Source organism: Catharus ustulatus, chromosome 20, assembly GCF_009819885.2.
Source record: "Catharus ustulatus isolate bCatUst1 chromosome 20, bCatUst1.pri.v2, whole genome shotgun sequence".
NCBI lineage: Eukaryota > Metazoa > Chordata > Aves > Passeriformes > Turdidae > Catharus > Catharus ustulatus.
In genome coordinates, this window is record NC_046240.1 from 9,018,016 (window position 1) to 9,044,327 (window position 26,312).

Consider the following 26,312-nt stretch of genomic DNA (forward strand, 5'->3'; position numbering starts at 1 on the left):
AGATGAAGAAAATTACAGAAATGGAGGTTTATTCAAAGTCACACAATATATCCATTTAAAAGTCATGCCTGGCATACACCTTTGGCACTGGAAACTGGGAGTTACAAACTTTCCCCTCCACAGAGGAGCTGGTTTTAAAACCATAAAATTGAGAGGCTCTGGATTCACAGACTCCATCTACTCTTGCAGTAATGTCAGATATTAATCTGACAAAATAACCTCCTGTCACCTGAAAACCATATTCAGGAAGAATCATCCTGCAGCTTTATAAGTGCAGAAAATCTTATGCCCTACAGGGATACGAATTTTGCAAGTTTAGATCTCTTTATTAAAAAACTTGTAGCACATCTCAGAATGGGGAATTTCCTCCACAGCAATGTTTGCATGAAAGCAGCACTTTGTGGAGATGCTGATCAGGATCAGGTGCTGTGCAAACATTTAGGGAGAGTCCTGGGTGTCAGCTTCAATCCCTGAGTCTGCAAGAAATGTTCCCAGGGCAGATCTGGCTGCTGGGACAAATCTGTGCTGGAGCTTTTGGGCAGCACAAAGCTCCTTTTGAGCCACACAAGATTGAGCCATGAGCAAAAGAAGGGGAAAAAAAAATCCCAAATCCCAATATCCGTTATTTGTAGGAGATAAAGACGTGGCTGAAGGGAGCAGCTGAGCTGGCCATGCCTTTGTGATGTTCCACAAATGGGATCTCAGATAAAGATCTTGCTTTTCTGATGCACAAAGCAATTTCAATATCCTCCTTTTCATGGAGATCCAAATCAGGCCCTGATTCCTGAATGGAAAGCACCAGCTTTATTTCTGACACTTTAAACCCACTGGGCAGCTTGTTGGCAGCTTGTTCGAAAAATGTATAAAACTTGAAACAAAAAAATCAAATTTTGTTCCAAGGCCATTTGTTTTTTTGGGTACAAACCTGCCAACCAGGCAGGGAGTGCTTTCCACATTACAATCCCAGGTTCTGGGGTTTCCAGCACTTTTTAAGTAAAAAAGCATGGCAGGTTCACCAGCAGCTCCTGTGCCTGCTGCTGGCTCCAGAGCTGGAGCCCCTGCACTCACTCAGTCTGGAATTGTCAGGATCTGAAGGCAGGATCTTAAAATAATATTTGAGAACTCAGCCAAGGCCTCTCTGCATCCTCTGAGCTCTTAGATTCAATGAGCAACAGACATGCTCCTCTCACTCCCATTTTTCAGCTTTTTTAAAATTTGATGTCATTTCGGTTTGAGATTCTATTTTGGCAGATTTTTGAGGGGAACACAGGGCTCCTCCTGTGTGCTCAGCTGGGCTCTGAGCTGCCTGACCCGGGCAGGAGGTGAACAGGGCAGGAATTTATTGATGTGCTGAGCTGGAGTGACCTGTGCCCTGGGAAGGTGACAGTCCTGGTGATCCCTGGCTGAGCTGCCATAGGAGGGGCAAAGAGAGAACCCTGCTGCAAACCAGCTGGAAAAACCAGGGAATGCTGGGGAACAACCAGACTGACTCAAAGGAAGCACACAACCCCAAAGTGGCAGGAACTCATTAAATTATCATAACCTTATCAAAGGTCCTTATTTCCCATCACCTTGGCCAGCCACCACCCTATCAGAAGCATGCAAAAAATCCTAAAATCCTTTTAATTTGGCACGTGAATTCCTGTTACTGCGTTTTGGCTTAAGGTCCTAGTGGAAATAGAGTGGGAATTTCAAGACATTTCAGTATCATGAGTTTTATATCTGAAACACCTTGGCTGTAGCAGACAGAAAATGCCATGCAGCCAATATCCTCTTCCAGACTGCCAGAGCAAAACCAGTTTTGCAGCTACAGAAGGGACATAAACTCAAATTATTCCTAAAAGCTTATTGGAGAAGATTGATATTTTGCCTTTCCTACCATGACTAAAATTGAAAATCTCAGAATCCTATTTGAACCCTCCTTTATTTTTTATGGATATTAAAACTTGCTGAAGTTGAAGACAGCATTCCAGGCCCTGGATTAATTTTCAATCCACATTCCAGCTCCTTGGCTTATTATCTTGGATAAAAACACAGTATTGTTACAACAAAGCCAGCTTGCAGCAAACCAACCAGGGAAACAGAATGTTAAAGATAAATTAGTCTGCACTGGTAGCAGGAAAGTTAATCTAAAAAGAAAACAAGACATGCACATCATCTTACTTCCTCTGCTTTGGACGCACCTTATCTCGGCCAGCTCTTTTACCCTGAAACCACAGGTGAGACATATCTTATATATTCAGCCCAAACTCACTTCTCCATGGAGTGTTAAGAAATTACAGCGTGCTACACTGGAGAGACTCTGGGAATTTGGTAGGTGCTTTTTGGAAAAGATATCTCAGGTTTCGCAGTAAAAATGCTTTGGATTTCTTTTTAATCTAAGAGTAGCAACTGTACTTTTAATTAAATAGGAAAAAATGTTATCCAAAACCTAATGAGAAGTGTGATGCAAAGAAGAAACAGAAGTGATTTAGGGAATAGTAATTATTCATTCTTGATGGCAATTGCAATAATTCTTGGTGATTATTTTCAAAACTTTCTGATTTTTCCCTGTGAAGAAAATCAAATAGGACAAAGCAATAAATTTGAATGTTGATTCTTCTGCATTCCGTGTATTTCCATAGTAGAGAATCTTAGGAATTACAGAGAAAAAAGACTGAATAGGTAATTTTTCACATTAGCCAATAATAAATAAAATTTTGAGAATTAAAAAACCAAACAAACTAAATTTCCCTTTCCTGCTCCCAATCTCTCTAGGGCAATGAGTCAGTGCTTTAACACCTTGCATTGCTCTGCTCCACTGCCTCTCCTCAGCTGCTGTTTGCAACACTCAGCTGGGTGAGATTGGCTTTGTTCCCACATGGGAAACGAACACCAGGATCCAAACTTGCAGAAACTTGCAGAAACCCACCCCTGTGCCATGGCCAGATACCCAAGCAAGCACAAAGCTTTGTGTGCAGCTCACTAGAGGATGTGCTCCTCGGTTGTCAGGGTAACTCACTCCCAGTGAGTTCCCAGATGCCAGCAGGATCATCCCTGGCACCACATTTTCAAGAGGAAAAAGTGATAAATGGAAAAAATATTTAAGAATTCCCACCACATGAGCAGAGTGCTGTGTGGGGAGCCAGAGTCCATCCTTTATTTATTAGCCCCACCAACACCTGACAGGGAGGTAAATCCAGAGCTCTGAGTGTTCTGGGTTCTCCCAGCTCTGCTCCACATGGACACCACCATTCCCTCCTCATCCTTTCAGGTTCCACCCACCACCCCCCTGTGCAGGTGGTGAAGGCAGGGAGTGCAGGATGGAGCATGCACAGCTCTGCAGGCTCTGTCCCAAACCCCACAGCTCTGACTGCAGGAGGCTCAGCAGCCCAGGAGTGGCTGCCCTGGGCTTGTGTCAGAGCCAGGGAATCACCAACAGCTGGGCTGGAATGCACCCCAAAGGTCATTTCATTGGCAGAGACACCCTCCATCAGGGCAGGGGGCTCCAAATCCCACTGGGACACTCCCAGGGATCCACAACAGCCACATCCACTGGACAACCTGCCTCAGGTGCCAAGAATTGGGATTTATGGAGCAGGAAATGTGTCCTTGCCATGACTTAATCCCTCTAAAAATCCTAACAAAATCCCTGCTTTTCACATGGCAAAAAGTTCTCAGCAGTTCTTTGCCAGACCCCACGTGCTCCTCAGACGTGAAGGAATCAGGATCTCACACTGCCACACCTGCAGCCAAGGTTTCTGCTCCTAATTCTTGAATTAACCCAAAGCCACTGCAGGTAACACTCTGCATATCACTTACAAACATGGCAAAGTGGATGGAGGATGGAACAGCCTGAACAGTGAAATTCCAGATGTGAAAGGAATGCTCAGTTCTGGATCCTGCACAAGGAGCATGAGAGCAGCTCAGGTCTCACACAAACCTTAGAAGATGTCACTGACACAACCAGCAAAGCTCATACTAAGGATGGAAAAACTGAAATAATGATGATTTATTCCAAGTCTCAAGGAAGGACCCATTCAGGTTTCCAGTCATGTACTCACAAAGTGGGGACCTTGATCAATGTGTTGAGCCATTAGCAAGCCTTTAATAAAGCAAATAAATCCAATAAATTTCAAGACAAAATCTGGAAGAAAAGCCCTCCCATTCAGTGGAATGTTCTCTGTCATTGTGGCAGCTTGTTTCTTACATTATTGCATTTCCAATTCCATGTAATTACAGATGCTATGATAGACTATCAATTTCCTACTTTCTACAACTTAATTACCAGGATGCTGAGAATTTGAAATGAGAAGAGTCTATTTCTAAGCCCCAGCAAGACCCAATGCTTCACCAGAATGAGGTTTAATCTTCAGCCATAACCTAAGGCCAGTTTATAAATCATCAGCAGAGTTTTGCTGGAAATCAGGGAGGTTCCTGGTACCAGGGACACCAGCAAGGATTCACGAGGTTCATGGATTTCAGCCATTCCTTGGTGAATTTACACTGCAGCAACACTTCTCTGCAGCAAGGGGAGCACTGAAGAGATGTAAATAACCAAAAAGCTGTTTATCAGCACTCTGAGAGTCATTTTCGTGATGGCAAACTGATGTAATTAGTAAAAAATGCAATATATCAAAATAAAATGCAATATATCAAAACGAAAATGCATTTCTCTTTCAATGGCTAAAATAGTTATTGAAAATAGAGCTGGAAAAAAATTCACAGCATTCCCATTGCTAGTAAAAAGGCATGAGGGCAAATTGAATGTTTCATAAAAATATAAATGAGGTGGGTGTAAGACTCTACCTGAGACTTAAGTATAATCTATTTTAGGTCTTTTCCCCTCATTTCCTCTCCTTCTCCTCTTAAAATTGTTTAATATTTACCCTATTAATTACCATCAGTAAATTTATGTAAAGGATTTGCCTACAATGAGTAGTAGTGCTGCATATGAAAAGGATTAAAAATGCTTTTGCAGAAAGCACGTCCAAGGCCACGGGAACCCAGTCCTGAAGCCACCAAAGTGTTGGGCTGAGCAATCCTGAGCTGAGCAGAGCAGTACCTGCTTTTACACCTGCAATTACAAAATATTTTAATTAGAGGGGAAATTCTCATCAGTGCCAGTTATCAAACTTGAATGTTATACTGAATTTTACTGAAATTATGGTTTAAATGAACGGGTTTGTATTTTCTATGTATATATTCACAAGCAAGGTGGATAATTTCCTTCTTTTCAGGCCTTTTGCAGGAGCCTGCTCAGCTCTGGTAGCTTTTCCCTGTTCTTTGCTGACCTCTTGTGGTTTCTCACTCTGAGGAGAAATTATTTTCTCAACCTCAACTTTACTTAGGATAAAGAAAAAAAGGGAATCTGTCAGATCAAGACAACAATTTAATACACCATGGAGCTGCTCAGAAGATCTTTTTTATGGGGTTTATAACAACATTCCCTATTCAATTATTTTTATTAAGATTTTTTTTTGTCTTGCTGGATAGAAGTTAGAACTGTGTGAAGTTCCTGAACACAAGATTTCAAAAATATTCCCAAATGTGCCAGGCACAAGGTGAAGGTAACTATATTCCCTAGATAGTGAAGTAAAATAAAAGACATTGGAAAAGGGATGGATCCATCCTCAGGCAGGAATTTCAGGGGATATTGCCCTGGACAGCAATGTCTATCTGTGTGAGCTCTGAAATCCAGAGAGGGAAGAGTTTCCAGTTCCCCATTTGGCACTGTCAACATGTTTAATCTGTTTAATAATCCTGTGGCCACCTGAGTCCACTTTGTTTCCTGCCTTTATTGCCAAACACTCTCTCCCCTGCAACAGAGCAGTGCCTAACGAGATGAAATGTAATTAAAGAGGCTGCCTAGGAATAATATTCAAGAATTCTTGCAGAAGTATCCTGTGGTGGTGGCAATAAAAATCCCCAAAAGCAAACAGGATGCTACAACAGCGAACCCCTGAGTGTCAGAAGAAGAATTGCTTTTCTAGATGCTCCTCCATCCTTTAATTATGCAAATTACTTCTAGTTTTCAATAATAAAAAAACCTAGAGTGTGGAATTTGCTTTTAAGCATAAACCTTATTTCAATAAGTAAAAAAAAATTAAAATTCTGTTCTAAAAGAATTTTTAAAGACTTCAGTTCTCTGATCTTAGAGAAAATCCCTGCAATCAAACCCCACCAGCCACACAAAGCTGCAGAACAGGAATGATTTTAAAACCTTGGGATTCTGTATCCAAATCTTAATGTGCTCTGAAATGATTTATCTCTTTCTCACACTCTCTCACACACACAGATGAAGGTGTTTTCTGCATGATGTTGAGAAATAATCTATTTAAACACACACTTTGCAGTGGGACAAAAGCAGGATGGATGTGTGGCTCTTCCCAGTGTCTGATTATTCCACAACAAGTATTCACAACCTCTCCCATTTGCTGTGATATTAGACATTCATTTTTGTACATTTACTGGTTCCTAGCTCAGAATTGTTGTGTTTTCCTCAGGAATGCAGCCCTTCCTCCTTCACTTGCTCCTCCTTTCATAAACCTGGGTGTGAAACCTCCCCAGCAGCCCCACAAGAGATTCCCACAGGTCATTCCCAAAGATGCTCCTGGCACAGGGATCTCCTGGATCATCCCCAGGGATGCTGGGTGAGCTCAGGGCTCAGCCTCACTGCAGCAGCAGGGGAAAGGGGATTTATGGTGATCTAGTGAGAAAAGACAGATAATAAACAAGGAAGTGGTTTTTTTCCACGAAAAATCTGAATTCCAGAGTGTCCCCATAGAAACAGAGTGACAGCTTTCCCAGATGGAATTCATGTTTATAATCCACCAGGACTAAACATGAATTTTGCCCGTGAAGCAGCAGCTGTGGGAAACCCTTCAGTCCTTTTTTTTGGGTGGAAACATGAATTAACCAAGGACTTCTGTCAGCTTGTATCAGTGTTCTTCAAGGCCTGGATTATACAATGAGGTGACAAAACTTCCTGTTTATGTCAGATGCATTTTATAAGGGTGACTTCTGCCCTTCTAAAAATGCATTTAAATAGAGAAACTTCCAACTTCCCAGCATAAAACAAGTTTCACCGATGAAACCACCATGTGATTTTATTTTCAAATACGAAGAGGTTAAGGGATTGAGGAAAGGCTCTTCTGTACAGGCTTTTCTGAGATAAAAAATCAAGGTTAAGAAGAGTGATTAATTTGATTTTTCTGATCTAGTGTTAGAACATTTGTTAAAATCATGCATTAATAAGATAAACAACTCTTTTAAAAACAATGTTTGGTTTTCAAAATAAGCATTTTAAGTGATAATGAAAAGTGCTCCAGGTCAACTTCAGTTGTAAAAATACTATTTGAAGGTGATAATGGCTTCAATAATCTCAGATTCTTAGAACACAGTTAACAACACAGGAGTTTCAGATGTTAATCGAAACTGTAACTTAACCAGTGTATGAAACTGAAAGTGTGGTTTGTGCCAGTGGCCTTTGCCCTAATAAAGCAAGATAATTTGTTAGAGACATGCAAATATAAACAAAATATAAACAAAACACATGTAAGTTCTCAATGCTGAGATGTAACTTTTATGGCAGTAATTCAGTGATGTGAGGAGTAGTGCAAGGAGCAAAATGAGAAATAAACAGGTGAATTGGTATTTCAGGTACCAGAGCATCTGTGCACATGGGTAATGTCTCTTACAATAAATCATACTCCAAATAACATCCAGCAATAGATGTACTATGTTAAATCATACAACATGCATGCTCTATTATCTAAATTTATCTATTTCATTATACAGTGACCATGAGCATTATTTGATCTGTGAAAGTTGCTTAAAATTCCATGAATGTCTTTCAAATTAAAGATGCACCTTTTTCCATTTTCCATGAGAGAGTGGCACTCTAACTCTTCCAAAAAGAAAGGCACACTGGTTTGATCACTCTTTTTTTTGTAGCAGAATTCTAATCTGGGGATCACTTGTTGACAAATTATAGAAGATTTGTACTTCACTTATTTTTTTAATCAATTAGAAAAACTTGCATTGGAAAAAAAAAAACCAAGTGCATCCTTAAAAGATGGTGAGAATGAAATTAAACTCAATAAACTCCAGATGTTGACAGAGGGGGTGTTGTGTGCAGAACACCAAGGAGAAAACTACCTTGAAGAAGTGCATATTTACATGACAGTCCTGGAAGAGACAGGAGAGGGAGAAACACTGCGTGGTTAGTAACAGGCTGGCACATCACAGCACCACAATTAGCAGCAGCAAATAACAAATACAGACACAGCAGCAGCGGGAATACAGAAATGGACACAGAAAATCCCAGGACAAATCAATGGGGGCTCATTACTCCAGCAGGGCAGGGGCTGTGCTGCTCTTTGGAGTGACCTCAGCTCACAAACACACACCCCATGCATGGAACACCTTGGTGGCAAAACCCCCAGATGTGCACAGCTGGGCAGGAGCACTCAGGGCTCTCCCCCCTGAATGACCTCCAGGGGGGTGACAGCACACAGGGGATTTGGGATCTTTGGTTTTGCCTTGTTTCACAACACACACTTCATGTAAGGGGCAGGAAATCCCTGCTATCAACAGGATTGTTTATATTCTCCACCTCAAATCACAAACCCACTGAGAAAAGCCTGAAGGAAATCAGCAGCTGTTGCGAACTGAAAGCAGAGATTTCTGCCATCTAGTTAAGAAATTTCAAGTTCTCCAGTTTGTGTCGTGGTGAGTGGATGGGAAACCTCCAGACAACTGCATATGGGAATTCCCCCTGCCAAACTATAGCACAGAACAGATGGAGTCATCTAACAGCATCTCTATAATGCTGCAAACTATTCTCTAATGATTAAATATGCACAATTTAAAAATAGGAATGAGTGCCATGGCCAAAAAAAGCAGCTCTTCTTTTTATATCTCTATATGCATAATGAGTGTGGATTGATGTGCCAGTGATATTTTGGCTGGTCATGATTTCAGTGTGGCTTAGTTTCTGTTTCCTGAAAAGCAAATTTCATCTTGTCATTTGTAATTTGAAGTGTCAGCAATGTTATTTCTCCTTTCCATGCCCCCTCTGCTGACCTGCCTGAAGCTTCAAAGTGAGAATGCATATTGGTTAGAGACAGATAGGGAAGAGACCATATATTTTATTTATTAAAAAAAAAATAAAGTAACTGCAGTATAACAGCTCTGAGGCAAAACATCACTATCCTTCAAAGGTGCAAAAATAGTATTTCCTTCCCAGCCCTCTTAACATTTTATAGAGATCTGGAGAACTTACAAACTAACAAAAATCACAAGCTCCTCCACAGTTTGTCTCAGGAATTTTGTGTTTGTTTGTTTGTTTGGGGAGGGTTTTTGGAATGAAAATAGATCTAATTAGAAAACTCAGTGGGTTTTTAAGAAGCCACTGAAACAGTCCCTGGAGTATCTGCTACAGCCCTGGCTATGCAAGTGCAACATCTCTACCCAGCCTCCAGCTCAGAATAAAGATTGCTCTAGGATGTCCTGGCCATTGATTAAAGGAAAGAAATACAATTTCCTTTGCACCTAAAGTTTTTGTGAATATCAGAAAAATGCCAGATTAAGAAAGTTCTGGCCTTCTCCTTTCTAATGAAGCAGACAGAAACGGCTTTAAAACAAATTAAGAGGGGTGGTAAAGATCTGAGAAATGCAGGGCCTGCACTGAAACAATCTGATGTGCTGATGTTCAGAAAAGAAATTATGAATAAATGAAAGAGGTTTTTTAGCATGAGAGTGCAATACCAACAAAACTGATCAGAGTTTTAGTTGTGCCTTGATCTCTGGGGACAGTTCAGGTCCTGTTTGACACGGGGAGGGCTGATGGTGCAAATCCACACCAGCTCTGTGTGCCCAGATACACAGCCTGAGCCTTCTGGGTGGTAAATTCGGGTCTGCACAAGGATTATCACACAAGTTTGGTGAAACAAAGTCCTGGAGGAGCTCAGGAGCAGAAATATCTCAGATCTTGTGTCAGTGGGGAGGTTTCAGGTATTTATAACCGAGTCCAATGGCCAAGCTCCATATCCATCCTGATATCTTTAAAATGCTAAGATATTTTAGAAGACCTTTTCGTTAGGATCATAATAATGATAAGGCATTTTAGAAGACATTTTCTTTAGGATCATGATAGTTCTGTTTAGAAGCACTGAGAGGTCACCAAAATGTCACCACTGACATGACCAACCACTTCCAGTGCTCAGACACGACACCCACCCTGCTCTCAGCTCTGCTCCCTCTCCTCATGCTCTGGGCTGCAGGAAGGAACTCCATCAGCAATCCCATGGCCAAAGCAGCTGGAATCTCTCACACAACCAGGACTCAAAGCCAGAGATGTGGATGTTTGTCCCCTCCCAGGATTCAGGGACAGTCCCTGTGGTGGGACAGCAGTCAGAGCTCTCAGAAATTAAGGGAAGGGTTTTGTTCCTGTCAAAGCCACCCAGAGGGCTACACTAAAGGAAATAATCAGAACAAAAGAACATATCTGACATGTGAGGAGTGTGCACCAGGAGGACCATTTTGTGTCTTCCCAGAGATGCTCTAAAACGAGGATTTGATGAGCAGAATCCCATTTCCTCACAATGTGCTGGGATCACTGCAATTGCCAGAGCTGGGTGCAGTGGCTGAGGCTGCTCCCATCACCAACACTCCTCCTGCTCACTAAATGTGTCCATGGGTAAGGATTATGGCTGCTCTGCTCTTTGTTTAATTAAAAAAATCCTTTATATAGACCATAACAGCTGCTGTAATTTTAATAACATTTCCCAGTGCTGGTGATGTGGAAAGAAGGGGAGAGATGATAGAACAATTCAGCAGCCTACTTTTAAATCAGAATTATTCTATTATTATTCTAAGGTGATATTTAAGTATCAAGAAGTGCTTTTCTAAGCAGGAAAAATAAAAAAAGGGCTTGATCAAATTCAAATAATCTCCCACAATAGAAGGTTTAGAGTTTGCACATTTCTTTCCCAAAAATTCAGGAAAAAAAGAATGATGCCCTAAATGGCAAAGGCATCTTACTGCTCAAATCACAACCAGATAGAAAAAAATACTATAAGGTTGCATTATTTCAATATTCTGCCTTTTCCTTTTTTTTTTTTTTTTTTTTTTTTTTAACTAGAAAAGTACTGGAAGATGAAAATAAGAATGCAACAAAGAGTAGATGCTGCAGTTAGAAGATTTCCTAGTCTGGTTCCATGGAGGAACCTGGGCCTGTTGGGAGTTCCCATGGCAATATCAGCAGGGACAATTATGGAGCAGCCACAATTATCCTGAATATGCCTGGTGAGAAGGGAGTTTCATTTTGAGATGGCCACAAATAATGCTATTCCAAAGAGAAAATTCACAACTAAAGGTTAAAACCAGCTGAAAAATAGTGACAGATTTTATCCTGCCTCCACTTCCTACAGGAGTATATTTTTATCTCTAAATATTAATAATGATGTATCATGTATAAATCACTGAGGACAGATTTGATCACACTGCTAAATGAGCAGATAATTCATTTGTGAGTTTTAGTGAGAGGTGAGATCCAGAAAATACATAGATTGAATAAAATTTGTTGTATAGAAAATACTGCATTGCACCTCTGCATAATATACCTCAATTTCTATATACTGCACAGGTTCATACAGATTATACATAGAATATAATAACAAAACTCCTTGCAATAAAATATAAAAGGCAAAAAAAGCACCATCCTCAATACTTCCTTTTCCAAATTTGCTCCCATTTGTTGGATAGGATTAATCCTGGGCAAAGGTTGGGTGTTAATTTTTCAACTGATAGAGATGTGGCCATGAGGAAATTTCTCATGACAAAGAGTTTTTAGCATCCAGTTACAAATATAGGTGAAAAGAATGTTTGAATCTATTACTATTTATTTATTTATAATCTCATATAGCTATTTTATGGTAGATCTACATTGAATAAATGACTTAAGAATATGTGCCAGGAGGTCCAGTGAGCACAGCAGCCTTTCCATGAGATTTGTGTGGCTAAGAGCCACATTTCCAAAAGAAATCTGGGCGAGGAAGTGATGTGCTAAAAAGGATGCGATGGTGCTGTGCAAATGGTTTGAGATCAATGAGAGCTTGAGGCCAAATCTTAAAGCTGCCTGTTGAAATGTAGAAGCAGGCAGATAGTCTTAAAATTCTGATTTAAATGGCTCCTAACTGGTCCTGGAGGTCCCACTACCCCACATTTCTGAACTTTAGTCAAAAGGGCAAAGTCAATTTTCAGAACATCTTAGAATTTTCAAGATCAGAAAGTGGTCTCAGAGATTCTACATCTATTGGCTCTCTGGTCTTTTCTAAGCTGAAAATAATCTTATTCTTTCTTAATATGAAACAATGAAACAATCCTAAAGTTTCTCCACTCTTGTATAGCATAGATTTACATAGTCCTTTACTCTGAAGACCATGATTTTTTAAATTTTTTGATATAAGTAATGCAATATTTTTGTGGAAATTATTGTCATTTTATACTCAAATCACTTAAATCAATGTAGTTGGCTACCAACCACATGGTCATATATCAAAAAGTGTAGACCAAGCACCACAAGTGCAGACTGGATTGGGAAGAACTCTGGAGTTACTCCTTCCATAAACTGATAAATGGGAAGGTGGCCCAGTGTGAACCCTTGGTCCATTTTTAACCACCTAAGAAATTCACTCCTCCAAGAAAATGACAGTCAAGACCTGCAATCTTCTTCCTGTAAGGTTCTGATGCTGATTTTAGAAGAGTGGAAATATTTATTTAGATGATGTCATTAAATCACAAATAGCAGCATTTTTCTCAGTGCTGTCTACTTGTTCCATATTACAGAGCACCTAAAATAAAATGCCTGTGCAAGCCAGGCTATAAATGAGAACAGAAATAAAGGAAAAGATGATCAGAGCCAGCACCACTTCTGTGCCATACCAGAATAGCTAATAAGTGAAATATCACCATTCAGACATCTGTGCTGTGAATTTTCAGCAGCCATCACAGTGATGCCCCTTGAAACCAAGGAAGAATATTCCATGGGGGGGTTCTGCTTCCCTCTGCCCCTTCTCATAAAGATAAACTTTGAGATGGGGGAAGAGGGTGAACCCAAACCCTCAGCCATGTGACAGCACATTACACCAGCCTTGGCCTCTCTATAATTACAGGGTTTGTTCAGCTACCAATACTCTCATTTATCATCACTAAGTTTTAGAACTGTTCAGCTTGGGAAATTACAATTACTGGAGACACTGTGTGCCTGTGAAGAGCTATTCCCTTCCCTGGATTAATTCAGTCACTCAAACAGCACCAGGCTAGTCCAGAACAGGGACAGCCTCAAATGCACAGTGCTGAGGCTGAACTAATTAGACTTTGAGACAGACTAATTATTTCTGAGGCAGAGCTGCCCCTCAGTGAAGCTGCTGTCTCTGGGACCAGGTTCAGTAGTTTTACATTAATCCTCTCAGGATTTCTACTCCACTTCACTGCAGGACATGGACAAACCCTGACTGTTCCTCCTGCAACCAAAGCATTTGCAGCAGAATTAGGGATCAACCTCAGAGACTGTAAATTCAATATGCAAACACACTGCATGTAATATCTGACATTTTAAAATAGAGAATTTTAGTGACTTCGTGCTGTCTCTGACCTGAGAAAAAACAGGCAAATATTTGATACCTGTATTACCAATATATAAATATCCACCCAATTCCAGGCTCTGCATAATGCACAGAAACATGGACAGAATTACTTGAGAAGCTATTCTTTCTAGGGAGGATAAAAAATAAAAAATGATCTCGAATAGCAAATGACCTAGTGCAGCAAAATGAAATCACACTGGTCAGATCACAACTGTAAAGAAAGGAAAATGGAATGGAGGCTCAAATACTTCTCAAATGTGTAACAAAAATCATAGTTCATGCTGCAGACATGGGAGCTGATCCAAATGGTTCAGAAGAAATTGGTGCACCTTTTCTTTTTCCTTCTTGAAAGTTGAACATGTGCCGTTTTTCCTCACTTTCGTGGGTTAACCCATCTTTTATAATAACAATGGAGAATTCTGCCTGATGGTGAACATAGAAAATTGCCATTTCAGGTTGAAAGGAACAGGCAGGTTTGTTTATGCACAACAGGTACATTCATTGTGTTTGGGATAAACAGCTTGGCTAAGGTTGTAAACAGTGCAGACTGGAACATTTCCAGCTCCTGGCTGTGTGTGCAGCTGGGAGAGCAGGCAGGGGAGAGGAGCTGGACCAGCAAACCCCTCCCACCCCAGGCCATACCTGTCCTGCTCCTGGGCTCAGTGGCCAGCAAATATTTTGTTGTAATTCTGGTTGTGGTTGTCAGAAGAGGCAAAGTCTGATTATTAACAAAAAAAATCTCCTTTGTGTGGCACATGAGACCATTCTTGTGGCTACCAACTTCTCCAGCTGGCACCACAGGAGGCAAGACACTGCAGAAAGCATCACTTTTCTCTGGATTCTCTTTTTTGCACATACCCAGCAATACCTCTGATCCTTAAAAAACATCAACACCCTTCCCCACACTACAGAGATCAGAATTTCACATAAAAACCTTCTGCAAAGACTTTAAAGTGTGAACACTGAAAGTATTTTCTTAAAACACCCCAATTAACAGTGGGAAACATTCAAAGTATTAAAACACCATTGTTTCTGAGAATTTCATTTGTCAAATAATGCAGATATCAGTGCTAGTGGCTGGCAGATTTTGCAGTAATTGTAAAAAGACATTGAAATTATTACATATACTTGACATAACATATTTTAAAATACCAACTTCTAAGTGTCATGGCAGAGAAGCTGAACTGTCAGGGAAATGATGCCACCTCTGAATTAAACCATTTGGTCCAATCTTCAAGAAAACCAAAGACACACAGAGCTGTCACAGGGACAGAAATAGGAACACTCTGACATATGTATCATTTAACAGATTTTTTTTTTTTTTTGGTAGTAAAGGGAAAAACAAATGCAATATTCAGTTGCACACATCTGTGTTTAATCCTCACCTCAAACTTCTGTCGGAGCTCTGCATTTCCATCTTCATCAGCATCTGGAATTGGAACATTGTAATATTCCCCCTCTTCTTGGTTCAGCAGCTTGTACCTGTGGTAGATTTCAGAAAAAAATGGTGACTTTACATTTTTTTCCTGACAGATTTAAAATCTGATTTCGTTGTTTGTGTGTGGTTTGTATCAACGTCACAGGTATGTAAAGAACTGATCTCAAAAGACCTGATGCAAACTCAGAAACAGAATTTATTTTACTTGAAATCAAATCTTTAATCTGTCAAGGCAGTTTAAAGGACAGGGAGATTCTTCCCACTCATCCTGGGATTTGATGGGAGTCACCAACCCTGTGGAGGAACCTTTGTCTTCACTGCCCTAAACAAATGTCTTTGAAGAAATGTCCTTTTTGAGATATGATGAGCTCTACCCCTCTCCTGGCAGGTAATGAGGTGGCATTTTACAAGATCAGCTTCCATGTGCTTTGAATTTGCAGAGCTATATATAACATGATACACTTAGTATTGAACACATCATATTGGAGATAAAAATAAAATTTGTATCACAAGACTATGCACACAGAATTGAGTTTGCAGCAGCCCCTGGCTCCAGCAGAAGTTTCAGGAACACCATAAAAGAAAAGCAATTGTTTTATTATTCCCCTTTGATATATATAGCATGTGTTCCCTGGGTTTAGTTGCACTTTCAGTGAATTTATAGCCTGAAACACAATGAAAAACTCAGGGAAAAAAAAGGTAGATCACATTGAAAAAAATGATAGGTTTAAAACTTTTGGTGATATACTCTCCTTCTCTTTTCAGAAACTCTTACCATCCACTGGCTGGCATTTTCATAAGCTCTGACACCCCAAAAGAGAGAGATCCCATGAAATCATTCCTGGTTGTTCGATCCCAGTCCCAGACCTCTACGGATAACCGGCGATCTTTGTCCGTAGGTTTTAATTTACTAAAAAAGGACAGAAATGGAGGAGTTGTCAACACTGAAATAAAAATGTCAACACTGAAATCAAAACTGAATGCACACAAAGACCCCCCAGTAAATCAGGGAGTTAAACTCACAACGTGAACGACTCATTCCAGTCCGGGTTCAGGGTGGAACGGATGGTTTTTGTTTTTTGTTTACTTTCATTCTTAGGGTCTGGGATGAGCTTCAGTTTGACATAAGGATCTGAAAGTCCATTTGGATCCATGGGAATGAGGTTTTTTGCTTCTCTCACTGTCAATATAAAACAGGATTACACATCACTCTTAAGAACGAAATTACATGTCAGACCAGAGCTGCTGAAGCATGTTGACAAATAAATAAGATGTGAAACCCACCTGTCAGACTTGGCATGGGAGAAACTACTTGTTGTAAAGAAAGGTTGTACTGAGTGATATTTATAAGAATAGCAGGGAGCAATGACAGGAGAGAAGAGTGATTCACAAGCAACACACAGCTTCCAGGCAGCTCTCCCTGCAGCGCAATGATTAAATACCCAAAGCCATCACTGTAATTTTTCTAAGCAGGTACCAATTCTTTGTGCTTTTGTTCCCTCATCACTCTTAGGTTATACAACCACAGATTAGGAGCCAAATACTGCAAGAGCCACGGGCAGATCACAGGGGATTGCAGAGGAGCAGGTGTTTGACACAAGCCCTCTTTGGAAGGTTTCTACCAGCACCCTTCCCACGGATTCACGGCTCATTAGCTGTCAGATGGAATCGTTGTGAGCATTGTCATGACAGCAACCCAAGGAAAAGTGCAGGGAAGACAAGTGGAGCTCCAGCTTCACAAAAACCCTAATGCAGCTTTCTACTTTCACAATGCCAAAGGAAGAAACAAAGTGGGTTGATTGATCTCGAGTTGTTCCTGATCCCCAAGGAGAGAGGGAACAATCAGGAACCTGCAGTGTCCCCAAGGGTGAGCACAGCCAGCACTGCTCTCCTCCTGAGCAACATTTACACATCCTGGAAGAAGAACTCTGAACAATAAAAGGTGAATTTGCCTCAGGCTGTGAAATGCACCCAAACCAGCCTGTGCTGTGATGAACTGGGGTCAAGCTGGGATGGGGAGTTTGGAGCTCACAGCTGGGCATCCCAAAACTTGGGGGCAGCAACCCCTGGGCTGGTTTGGGACAGAAAAAGCTCCCACCCAGGAATCCCCTTGTGACAGGCAGAGCCCAAGGTTAGAACTGTTTCTGGAAGATTGCAAGAAGCTTTGGGTGTGCTGTGGGTCCTAAGGGAGGAAGGAATTCCAGCCTTTGGGAGGCACTGCAGAGATTATCCAGGACTGACACTGCTTCCATCCAGGAGGGCTTTCTAAAATGCACCAGCCTAACTGAAGAAATCTGAAGGGAAGTTCAGCAAAGATCAACCCTTACAGCAACTTAATATTTCTTGATGAAAAGTGTTTCCTACAGAAATTTGGACTTTGGAGATACTTAAAAGTCATTTAGAGCTAATGCAGGAAAAAAAAAGTGTTAGGATCTTCAGCAACAAATATTTGCTGTCTGCTCAAGACATTGTCCTCCTTTTCCCTCAGATTTAAATGGAATTTTCATACTACAGCCCCAAAATTCTAGACCTTCCCAGGATTTCAATCTGTTGTTTCCCAGTATAGAGGTTAAAAGGCATCCAAACAACAGAGATATTATTTTATATATAGAATAAGAGGAGTGCAGGAATGTGAGCTGCTGATTTGGAAGACTCTATTTGCCAAGATAATTCTCATGCAGAACAGATACTCTGATGGAAATTAATTAATGAAATTAGTTCATGGTTGGAAATGAATCACATTAACTTGACCCAACAGTTGATACTGATTCAGTTTCTTAAATTTCTGTTTTAGGAGGACAGAAAATGCTTATGAGCTAAAATTTTAGAATAGAGTGTAATTCTATTCACTCTGTGTATTCCTCAAAGGAATACCAGGACAAAAATCACTGTGCTTTAAAAGAAAATAACAGAACCATGCATTTTTCTTGCAGACCATTTCATTTGCACTTTTCCACAATCCATGTGTAAAGCTGACAGGGTTTTGCAGCTGGGGAAACAATTCCTTTCAGGCCAGAGGAATTGTCCCCACTCTCATTTACTCTTAGTTTGCCCTCTGGGGATCTTCACACCTGTGGTCAGCCTGGAAAAACATTTCTTTTCAACCCATGAAAAAAAACCAAAATACTCAATTTTTAAAATTTTGTGCACTGAAAAGATTCTTCCAAGTACTTTCATGGAATAACATTGATATTAAATAACTTATTTTAGCTAAGTACCTACAATCCCAAAGGGATTAAGAACCATGAAGCAAGTGAAGGATGAAGTGACAGCTTTCAGTGCAAGCTGCTTTCTCTCATCCTATATTTGAGTTTATTATTGCTTTATTAGAGGGGTTTTTTCAGCCTTCCTCTGCATGATTTTTGTGACTGCATTGCCAGGTTTGGCACAGGAGCTATTACTTCAAAATCCACTTTTTGATTTTATTTCTACGCTGCACTTTGCCATAAGCGAGGAGCAGAACTCTCCACGTGTTCCACAGCTTCCTAAAAATACACACTAGTAAGTTTTCCACTAAAAACCTCTGAACAAAATCACTTAATTTTAGCATCTTCAGGCTGAGCTTTCATGTTTAAATTTTACCTGCAGAGGCTCAGTGTGAAACAGGCAGAATTTTGAGTGGTTGGGTGGATGTGGAGGCTCTGCCAGAGAGATCCCTGGACAAAGCCACCCCTGCCCAGCCCTGATAAATGCTGCAAATCAGCTCTGCCAGCAGCAGCACGTGGCAGCAAGTGTAAAATTGCTGCTTTCTCCTGCAGCAAACACAGAAAATAGGAAAAAAAAAAGAAAAAAAACCTACATGCAAGAAAGAGAAGCTCAAAGATTAATTGGGAAGGAAAAATGCAACATGTACTAAATGCAGGCTGCTAATGAAATCATTATCTCACTCCCTGTTTTAAGATATCTGGCCCATTTGTACTTTTGTCTGCATAATTAATGCCCTCAGACATCTTTTTCCAACTGACTTAGCACTTCTTTTCCTGAGGAAACAGCGTGATGATACTTGTGCTAAATAGTGCTTATCAAGAATTAGCATCCAAGTGGTTCATCTTTTTAATGTGCCCTATTTTTAATGGGACAGATTAGGTTTCTCTGGGAGAACTGACACCAAGAAGAGATTCCCCTCCCCTCCAAAGGCAATATCTCTTGTGTGTGGTTGAGAAAGCAAAAATGAAAAATAACTCCATGAAAATAAATCAATTTACAGTGGCTGAATTCTGCTGTAATTGTAACCATAGCAAGCAGTCTCATCCTGCTTGGTAATTATTGGTTAATTAAACTCAACACTGTGAGAGAGATGCTGCTCTAAATTAGAGAAGGTTGAAGGGAGGTGCAGCTCAGCCTCATTTTGGGTAGAAATCTGAAATACCACTTGTCAGTTTTCTGTCATAAACATTAAGGATGATAATAATCTTTGTACTGAGCAAAGCAGCTGCCACCAGTGAAATTCATTAACATTTTGTCCAGATTGGACTCTTAATGGGGACTGAGAAAGCCCACAGATAAAAAGAACAAAGTATGGATTGATGTCTCCAACAAATCCAGTCTTGCTCAGGTTTTCTTCTAAAACACAGAAATAATTGTCAACTTGCATTATGGACAAAATGTGCCAATTTCCTCCTCCTTGTTAAAGCAGATCATAAATGTGTATTCAGTGGAAAATGCAGATTATTTTATGTCCTCTGGCTCTTCTACCAAGTGCTGCTTATAAACCTGAAGTATCCACCCAAGAGCCATGCCTAAAACTGGGACACCCACTTTTCCAGGAATAGTACAAGGACATGAGCAAATACAGAGTTGGTTCTTAGGTATTCATACTTTAAATAAAAACCTAAATAAAACAGAGTGGGCTGCAAGAGAACAACTGACATTTCTTGTAAAGAGGAAAACTTCAGGCAGGATTTTAAGGAATTCAGAGAGAGGATGACAAAGCTGAAACTTTTTTCATGAGATTGTGCAGGTCAAGAGTTGCAAGACATATGCAGTGGTGGATTTACAGCTTCTTGTGGTACAGAAGAAAAATTGAATCATGGGAATGACTAAATAAATGTTTTTGCCCCTAGGACAAAGATGAATGATTCGAGAATGAGTCCACTCAGTTCCTTTACAAGTGAGTCACAGCTCCCTTCTTCCTGAATTCCCAAATGTGGATAATAAAACAGTTTACTAATCACAGCAACCATTTCTTGCCAATCTTTAGTCCTGCAGGCAGCTTAGATGAGCAGAAATCTCTCACCCTCGTGCCAAAAGTTGCTTTTAGGAGACACTGCAAGACTCCAGGGGTCTCACCTGGTACAGTATCCAGAGAAATAAAGGAAAAAAGTTCCTGTCTCCTCACAACAAAGCATTCTTAAATTGTTCCAAAGTTCTCATGGCCTCCTGAAGAAGTTTCTGGTGCAGATTTTCTGATTTAACCAGTTTACAGATGCCTTAGTGAGTGGCAGAGGATCTTGCACTCCCAGCCAAGGAACTTTCTCCCCAGTACCCTCCTGCTGCCCTCAATCACAATTTAAAAGATTTACCTATTATTGAAAATAGTGTTTAATCCCATTTTTGGATTTGGACTCTTCTCATGCAGAACACAAAGCTGCCTCCAAAACTACTCAGCTTTCATTGAAGATTTATTAGGAGATTTTATTAAAACTCATGGAATGCTTCCTTTCTGGAGCTGCTTGTGACTCAAAAGCAAAACTGACTCTGAAACAAATCCTGCTTTCCAGGCACTTTCCAGTCTCTGAGGTTTTCATCACTAAAAGGGCTTTCAGATATAAGATTTTTCTCTATTCCATAACTACTCCCCTGCCCAGTGAAGATTTCTTTTTATATCCCTCCTGAGCCCAGTGCCTGAGCCCTGAAAAATGGCAACATAATGAACACCTGCACTGTACAGGTGATGCACAAGGAACAGATGATGAATATCCTTGTCTAGAACAAGGAGAAAAATGAACCAATGTTGCATGAGACTCGATTCCTCTGTATTTATTAACATATTCTCTCCCACTAAAAAAAAAATGTACCATCATCCCTAACCCTGCTTCCTAAGTTCTTGTGTCTGCAGTAAGTTCTTCACATTCAAGTTTACCTGGAAATCTCATAGAAGCAATTCTACTTTAGCTTTAATGGACATTATCTTTACAAAAAATACCATCTTAAAATATATGCACTACTGGGCAGGACAGCTGCTTAATGAAACAAAAATCTTACCACAAGATGGATCAAAAAATCTGGAAAAAGCTTCAGGCTGTTACATTTCTTATCTTGTATAAATATATAGGATGCAGTTAATATTTTTGGATGCATGCAGATGGGCATTACTGAAAAATTAATGGTTTTTTTAAACACTTTGAATTGCTTGTTTCTTCATGGTGAAGTAAATTTAATGACTGAAGTGGGAAGGAAGCTTTTAGTTCACCAGGGCTGGCATTGCTAAAGGCACAGCTTTTCCTGTAATGACTGCAGCAACCCTGCAGATTCTGGGAATGTCAGAAAGAAGATATTAGTGAAGTAAACCATGAGATTCATGGTTTTTGAGACATTAAAAATGTCTCCCACATGGAAACAATTGTTTGGGATAACTTCACAGGCATTTGGTACTAAAAGCTGGTCAAACAGCCAGAATATTCCTTTATGTTCCCATTTAAAATCAGCTGCAGATATTATGAAATTATTGCTAACAAAGACAGACATTACCACTGACCTAGAAAATCAAAAGAAAATTATCAGAGTGTGAGTGGTGGGGTCTTTTAAGGAAGCAATTTTGATGAGAATCTTGAGATGTGCCAAAATTCTGCAGTTTGTGTCCCCAGCCTGCCTGGGTGCAGGCTCCTGCCCCAGCTGCATGGCAGGACATTAACATGCAGTGCCAGGAGATGGCTCAGCACTCCAGCACTCACAAATAATCTGGGAAATGTCCAGTGGGGAGCACAGAGCTCCTGGGGAGATCATTGCTGTGCTCCCAACCTCTGCAGGCATCACTGCCAGCTCCCCTCTGCTTTTAAATAACACAAGCACCACTGAAGAATAAAACCAGATTTTCTGACCTTTGTATCTCAGGAAAATACAATTAAAACCCCCTTGAAAATTCTGGGCTGTGCCTATATGTGTTTTAATCAGATTTATGTAACAGGGGGTGCATTAGCTGCCAGGGACTCACCACACCCTGTCTCTAAATAAGTGTCAGGAGGGTAGATCCTCCTTGTCAGCTGCTGTCACATCCAACTTCCAGTGCCTGAGAGGTCACAGTTTAAAGTCTCAATATCATGGCTGATATATATATATTTCATATATCAGTACACCAGATGGGGTTATTTTTCTCCCAAAGGTTATTGTTCATTCACTATAAAAATAATTCAAAAAATAAAGTTAAAAAAAATCAGAACTGTGATTCAACCACCTACGAGCTCACTCAGAAGAGCCCTAAATTATACCATGGGTCAAGGAGTAAATGTAAGAGTGAAAAAACTTTTAGCACACATCAGGAGAAAGAAAATTCAGTGTAAAAAGCAGAGATTAAGAATAGCAAAAAGCACTCTACTATGCTTAAGAGCAAAACCCCCACGTCAATCCAACCTGTGAAAGGGTCACGAACTGAGAGATTTCAGAAATAAGCATTTCAAGAGTGTTTCTATAAAAAGAAAACTACCACATTTCTGTACTGCAAGTGCCATAAATTATTAATATTCAATGCAACTCTCAAGCAAGTTACTCAACCATTGAAAATAAACCACTGATGTTTAAGAATTACAGCACAAATGAGCACTGAATGGGGAGCCTGAGTGGCCCTGGAGAGGATGGGGAGGTTATGGCAGAGGAAATCAATCCAAAATCCCAGCTCCTCTGTGAAGAGTTGCAGAGTCTCTACAGTTCCCACAGAAAAACCTGTGTGCCCACACTGATGCACCTGGGTGGAAGGTCTGACGTCATTAATTGGAATTAAATGTGTTTATACACAGGGCTGAATTATTCCCAGCATTAATTCCATTCAGAACCTGCCAAGTCAGAGCTTGTGTACAATCTGAGGGAGCCACTGGGCAGCTCCTTCCTGGAATTCACTGGGAATTAAAACCCAGCCCTATTTCCAACATTTTATCAGGAAAACACTCAGTGTGTGCATACAGTGGGGCTTCTTGCAAACAAAAGGCACCACAAACCCCCCCAGAGAAGCAAAAGCAGAACTGGGATGTGCTAAATAAAGCACATCCCCTACAGGAGCACATCCCCTAAAGGAGCACATCCCCTAAAGGAGCACATCCCCTAAAGGAGCACATCCCTAAAGGAGCACATCCCTAAAGGAGCACATCCCCTGCAGGAGCACATCCCCTAAAGGAGCACATCCCCTAAAGGAGCACATCCCCTACAGGAGCACATCCCCAAAAGGAGCACATCCCCTAAAGGAGCACATCCCCTAAAGGAGCACATCCCTAAAGGAGCACATCCCTAAAGGAGCACATCCCCTACAGGAGCACATCTCCTAAAGGAGCACATCCCCTACAGGAGCACATCCCCTACAGGAGCACATCCCCTAAAGGAGCACATCCCCTAAAGGAGCACATCCCTAAAGGAGCACATCCCCTACAGGAGCACATCCCCTAAAGGAGCACATCCCCTACAGGAGCACATCCCCTAAAGGAGCACATCCCCTAAAGGAGCACATCCCTAAAGGAGCACATCCCCTACAGGAGCACATCCCCTAAAGGAGCACATCCCCTAAAGGAGCACATTCCCTACAGGAGTACATCCCCTAAAGCAGCACATCCCCTAAAGGAGCACATCCCCTAAAGGAGCACATCCTGCAGCTGTGCTTTGCCAGCTGTGCCCTGCTGGGGCTGGCAGGGTGGGCTGCCCATGGATCTGCACTTTGCCAACACCACAGGCAGGTCCCTGTTCAGCAGCACAAATCTTTTTTTTTGCATGCAAGCAGGGCTGGCTGGGAAAGAATCAGCAGGAATGAATGAACAACCGAAACAGGATGCAGAGCAGGGACACTGAAGGATTCAGCTGAAGGAGCTCAACACCTACAGAGCAATTCTTTTGAAAAAGATTCAGACAAAGGTTCAAACCAAACAGTCAATCACTGGTTATTTTTCCTGCTGTTCCTAAACCTCCTGGACATTTAATTCTCCTTTCCCAAAGCTAAAGGCAGTGATGTTGTGCCTGGGAGCTCTGAGAACTGCATATTCTAACAAAGGTTTTGTCAATAAGGATTTTAGAAGCAATGGCATTCTAGGAAAATATTTTTGCATTTTGTACTATGTCCATGAACTGGCAATTGCTAATTTCCTTTTCAGTTAAACATACACAAAAGACACCTGAAATGTCATTTTGCCTTAGTCCATATGGTATTTTTATGTAAAAAACAGAAAAGCAACTTGCTTTCAGGACAGTTGTCATTTTTATTTAAAGAAAGCTTTGAAGTGCTGACAAGCCTCAACCCCTACAACAGCACTGTAATTGTTTTATACATAACAAACTTATAGTAAACATTCTTCTTGTTGTCCAGAAAGCTACTTAATTGGGGGATGGAAATGTTTTATTTATAAACATGATAGAAATGCCATTTGCCAAGTACACTCACACTAAAAAAAGCCTATGGAGAAAACCTATGAAAATCTGTTAAAATTTGACCACATTCACTTCTTAGACAAAACCTTTCCAAATCAGAGTGTGAACTGAAAGAATCCCTGTTTGTAAAATCACTTTTCAGTGCCTTGGTTCCACAATGACTTGTGATAAACGCTTTTTGTCCCTAAAAGGATTAAAACCCAACGGAATCATCAGGAAATAAGCATATGTTATTTGTCAAATTATGTGTATTATTGCAGAAGGTTTAAGCCATATTTAAGAGCCTTGCTGCAGAGAGGCCCAGAATAAAGCAAATATTAAATTTTGTCACTCGGATGATTTTTAAATTAATTCCCTCTCATGGTACAATTACTTTTAGAAGCCACATCACCATCTCTGAAACGCCTCATTACTAAGTGAAACCACCTTCTGTTAATGACAGTACCTTGGACAAATTTCCCCCTCCCACGTTGACAGGAAGCTCTTTGAAAAGTTAAGCCACAATTAAGCATCACTTGGGATCTATTCTGATCCTTTCTAACTAAATTTTATCAAACTTTGCCTTTTCAAAGCATTTTACAGGGTTTGACAGGAGAATATGGAGGTATTTGGATTTAGAGAGAACAAAGGCATGGAGGAATAATGTCAGCAGGGTGGTTTGCTGGGTCTGGAAGCTGAAAATTCAGTGATGGTCTGATTTTCTCTATGCAAAGGAGATGTTCTAAGAAACTTCCAAATTTGTCCTGCTCTGACTTTGCCCCTGAATTCAATTCCATTTTGCAATACTAAGCAGGCAGCAATGGAAGCACTGTACCCTGTTCTGGTTTCATGGAGCATTTTCTAGAATTTCAGGCTTGGGAGGGGTCCCTGTGCATGTCTGGGTGTGCACAACCACAGATTATTCACAAATCCCAGAGAAACACTTCCAAGGAAAGGAACTGCCACCCTCTCCTTCCTTCTTTTCTCTGCCTCCTCCCCATCTTGCTAACCTTAAGTTATAGAATGTGAGAAAGATTTTTTTTTATTTTAAAACTCACTGGGAGCAGTATTTGGGATTGAATCCCAGTTGCCTTTGTTTATTAAATACTCTGAAATACAGGAAACAACTCCTCAGCTGATGAAGGTTTAGTGTCTCTCTCATGCTCTGAAGATGATGGGTAACTTCCTGAACAGCAACTCATCCTGCTGGGCTGTTTTTGACAAGGAAAACTGAAACTACAATGACTTTCTAACTAATATTTCCAAGTTTTTAAAGCTGTTAGTACAGATTTCCTTTTTTCTATTTATTTTTATGAACATAACTTCATAGAGTTTCTTGATCCAAAGCCATGTTGTATGAAATCCTCTCACTTCTGAAGGAAATTCTCCATCAGCAGCTTTAATCACAAAGATCTGACCAAGGCACACAAACTCACAGTGTGTATCACACATTTGTAAAACCTGAAACACTCCAAAACGAGCTGATTACCTGTAACTTCCAGTTTGTCACCAGTGACTTCAGCTTTCAGATAAATCCTTCCTCTCTTCTCTGTGTGGTCCATGCCACAGAGGCTCGGGACGTTTATCACACATTGCTTGTGAACATTCATATCACAGGCTGTGGACATAAAAATGGTTCAGACACCCATGAGAAGCTAAAAATTTAGTGAAAATTAATTAAAAGTGAAAATTAAGACTAAATG

At 40.6% G+C, this 26,312-nt stretch overlaps 1 protein-coding gene across 2 annotated transcripts in view; it reads right to left on the reverse strand.

Annotated features, from left to right (window-relative positions):
- The window catches only part of PRKCA (protein kinase C alpha), a 141,858-nt gene that overhangs the window by 21,946 nt on the left and 93,600 nt on the right, over positions 1-26,312 (reverse strand). The window contains exons 5-9 of one of the 2 annotated variants that reach the window (XM_033076405.2): positions 26,099-26,227; positions 16,093-16,249; positions 15,845-15,979; positions 15,017-15,113; positions 8,140-8,169 (exon numbers count right to left, since the gene is read on the reverse strand). In XM_033076405.2, coding sequence (XP_032932296.1) covers positions 8,140-8,169; positions 15,017-15,113; positions 15,845-15,979; positions 16,093-16,249; positions 26,099-26,227 — 548 coding nt within the window. The remainder of the gene's footprint in view (positions 1-8,139; positions 8,170-15,016; positions 15,114-15,844; positions 15,980-16,092; positions 16,250-26,098; positions 26,228-26,312) is intronic. The other variant, XM_033076406.2, reaches the window with a different exon arrangement.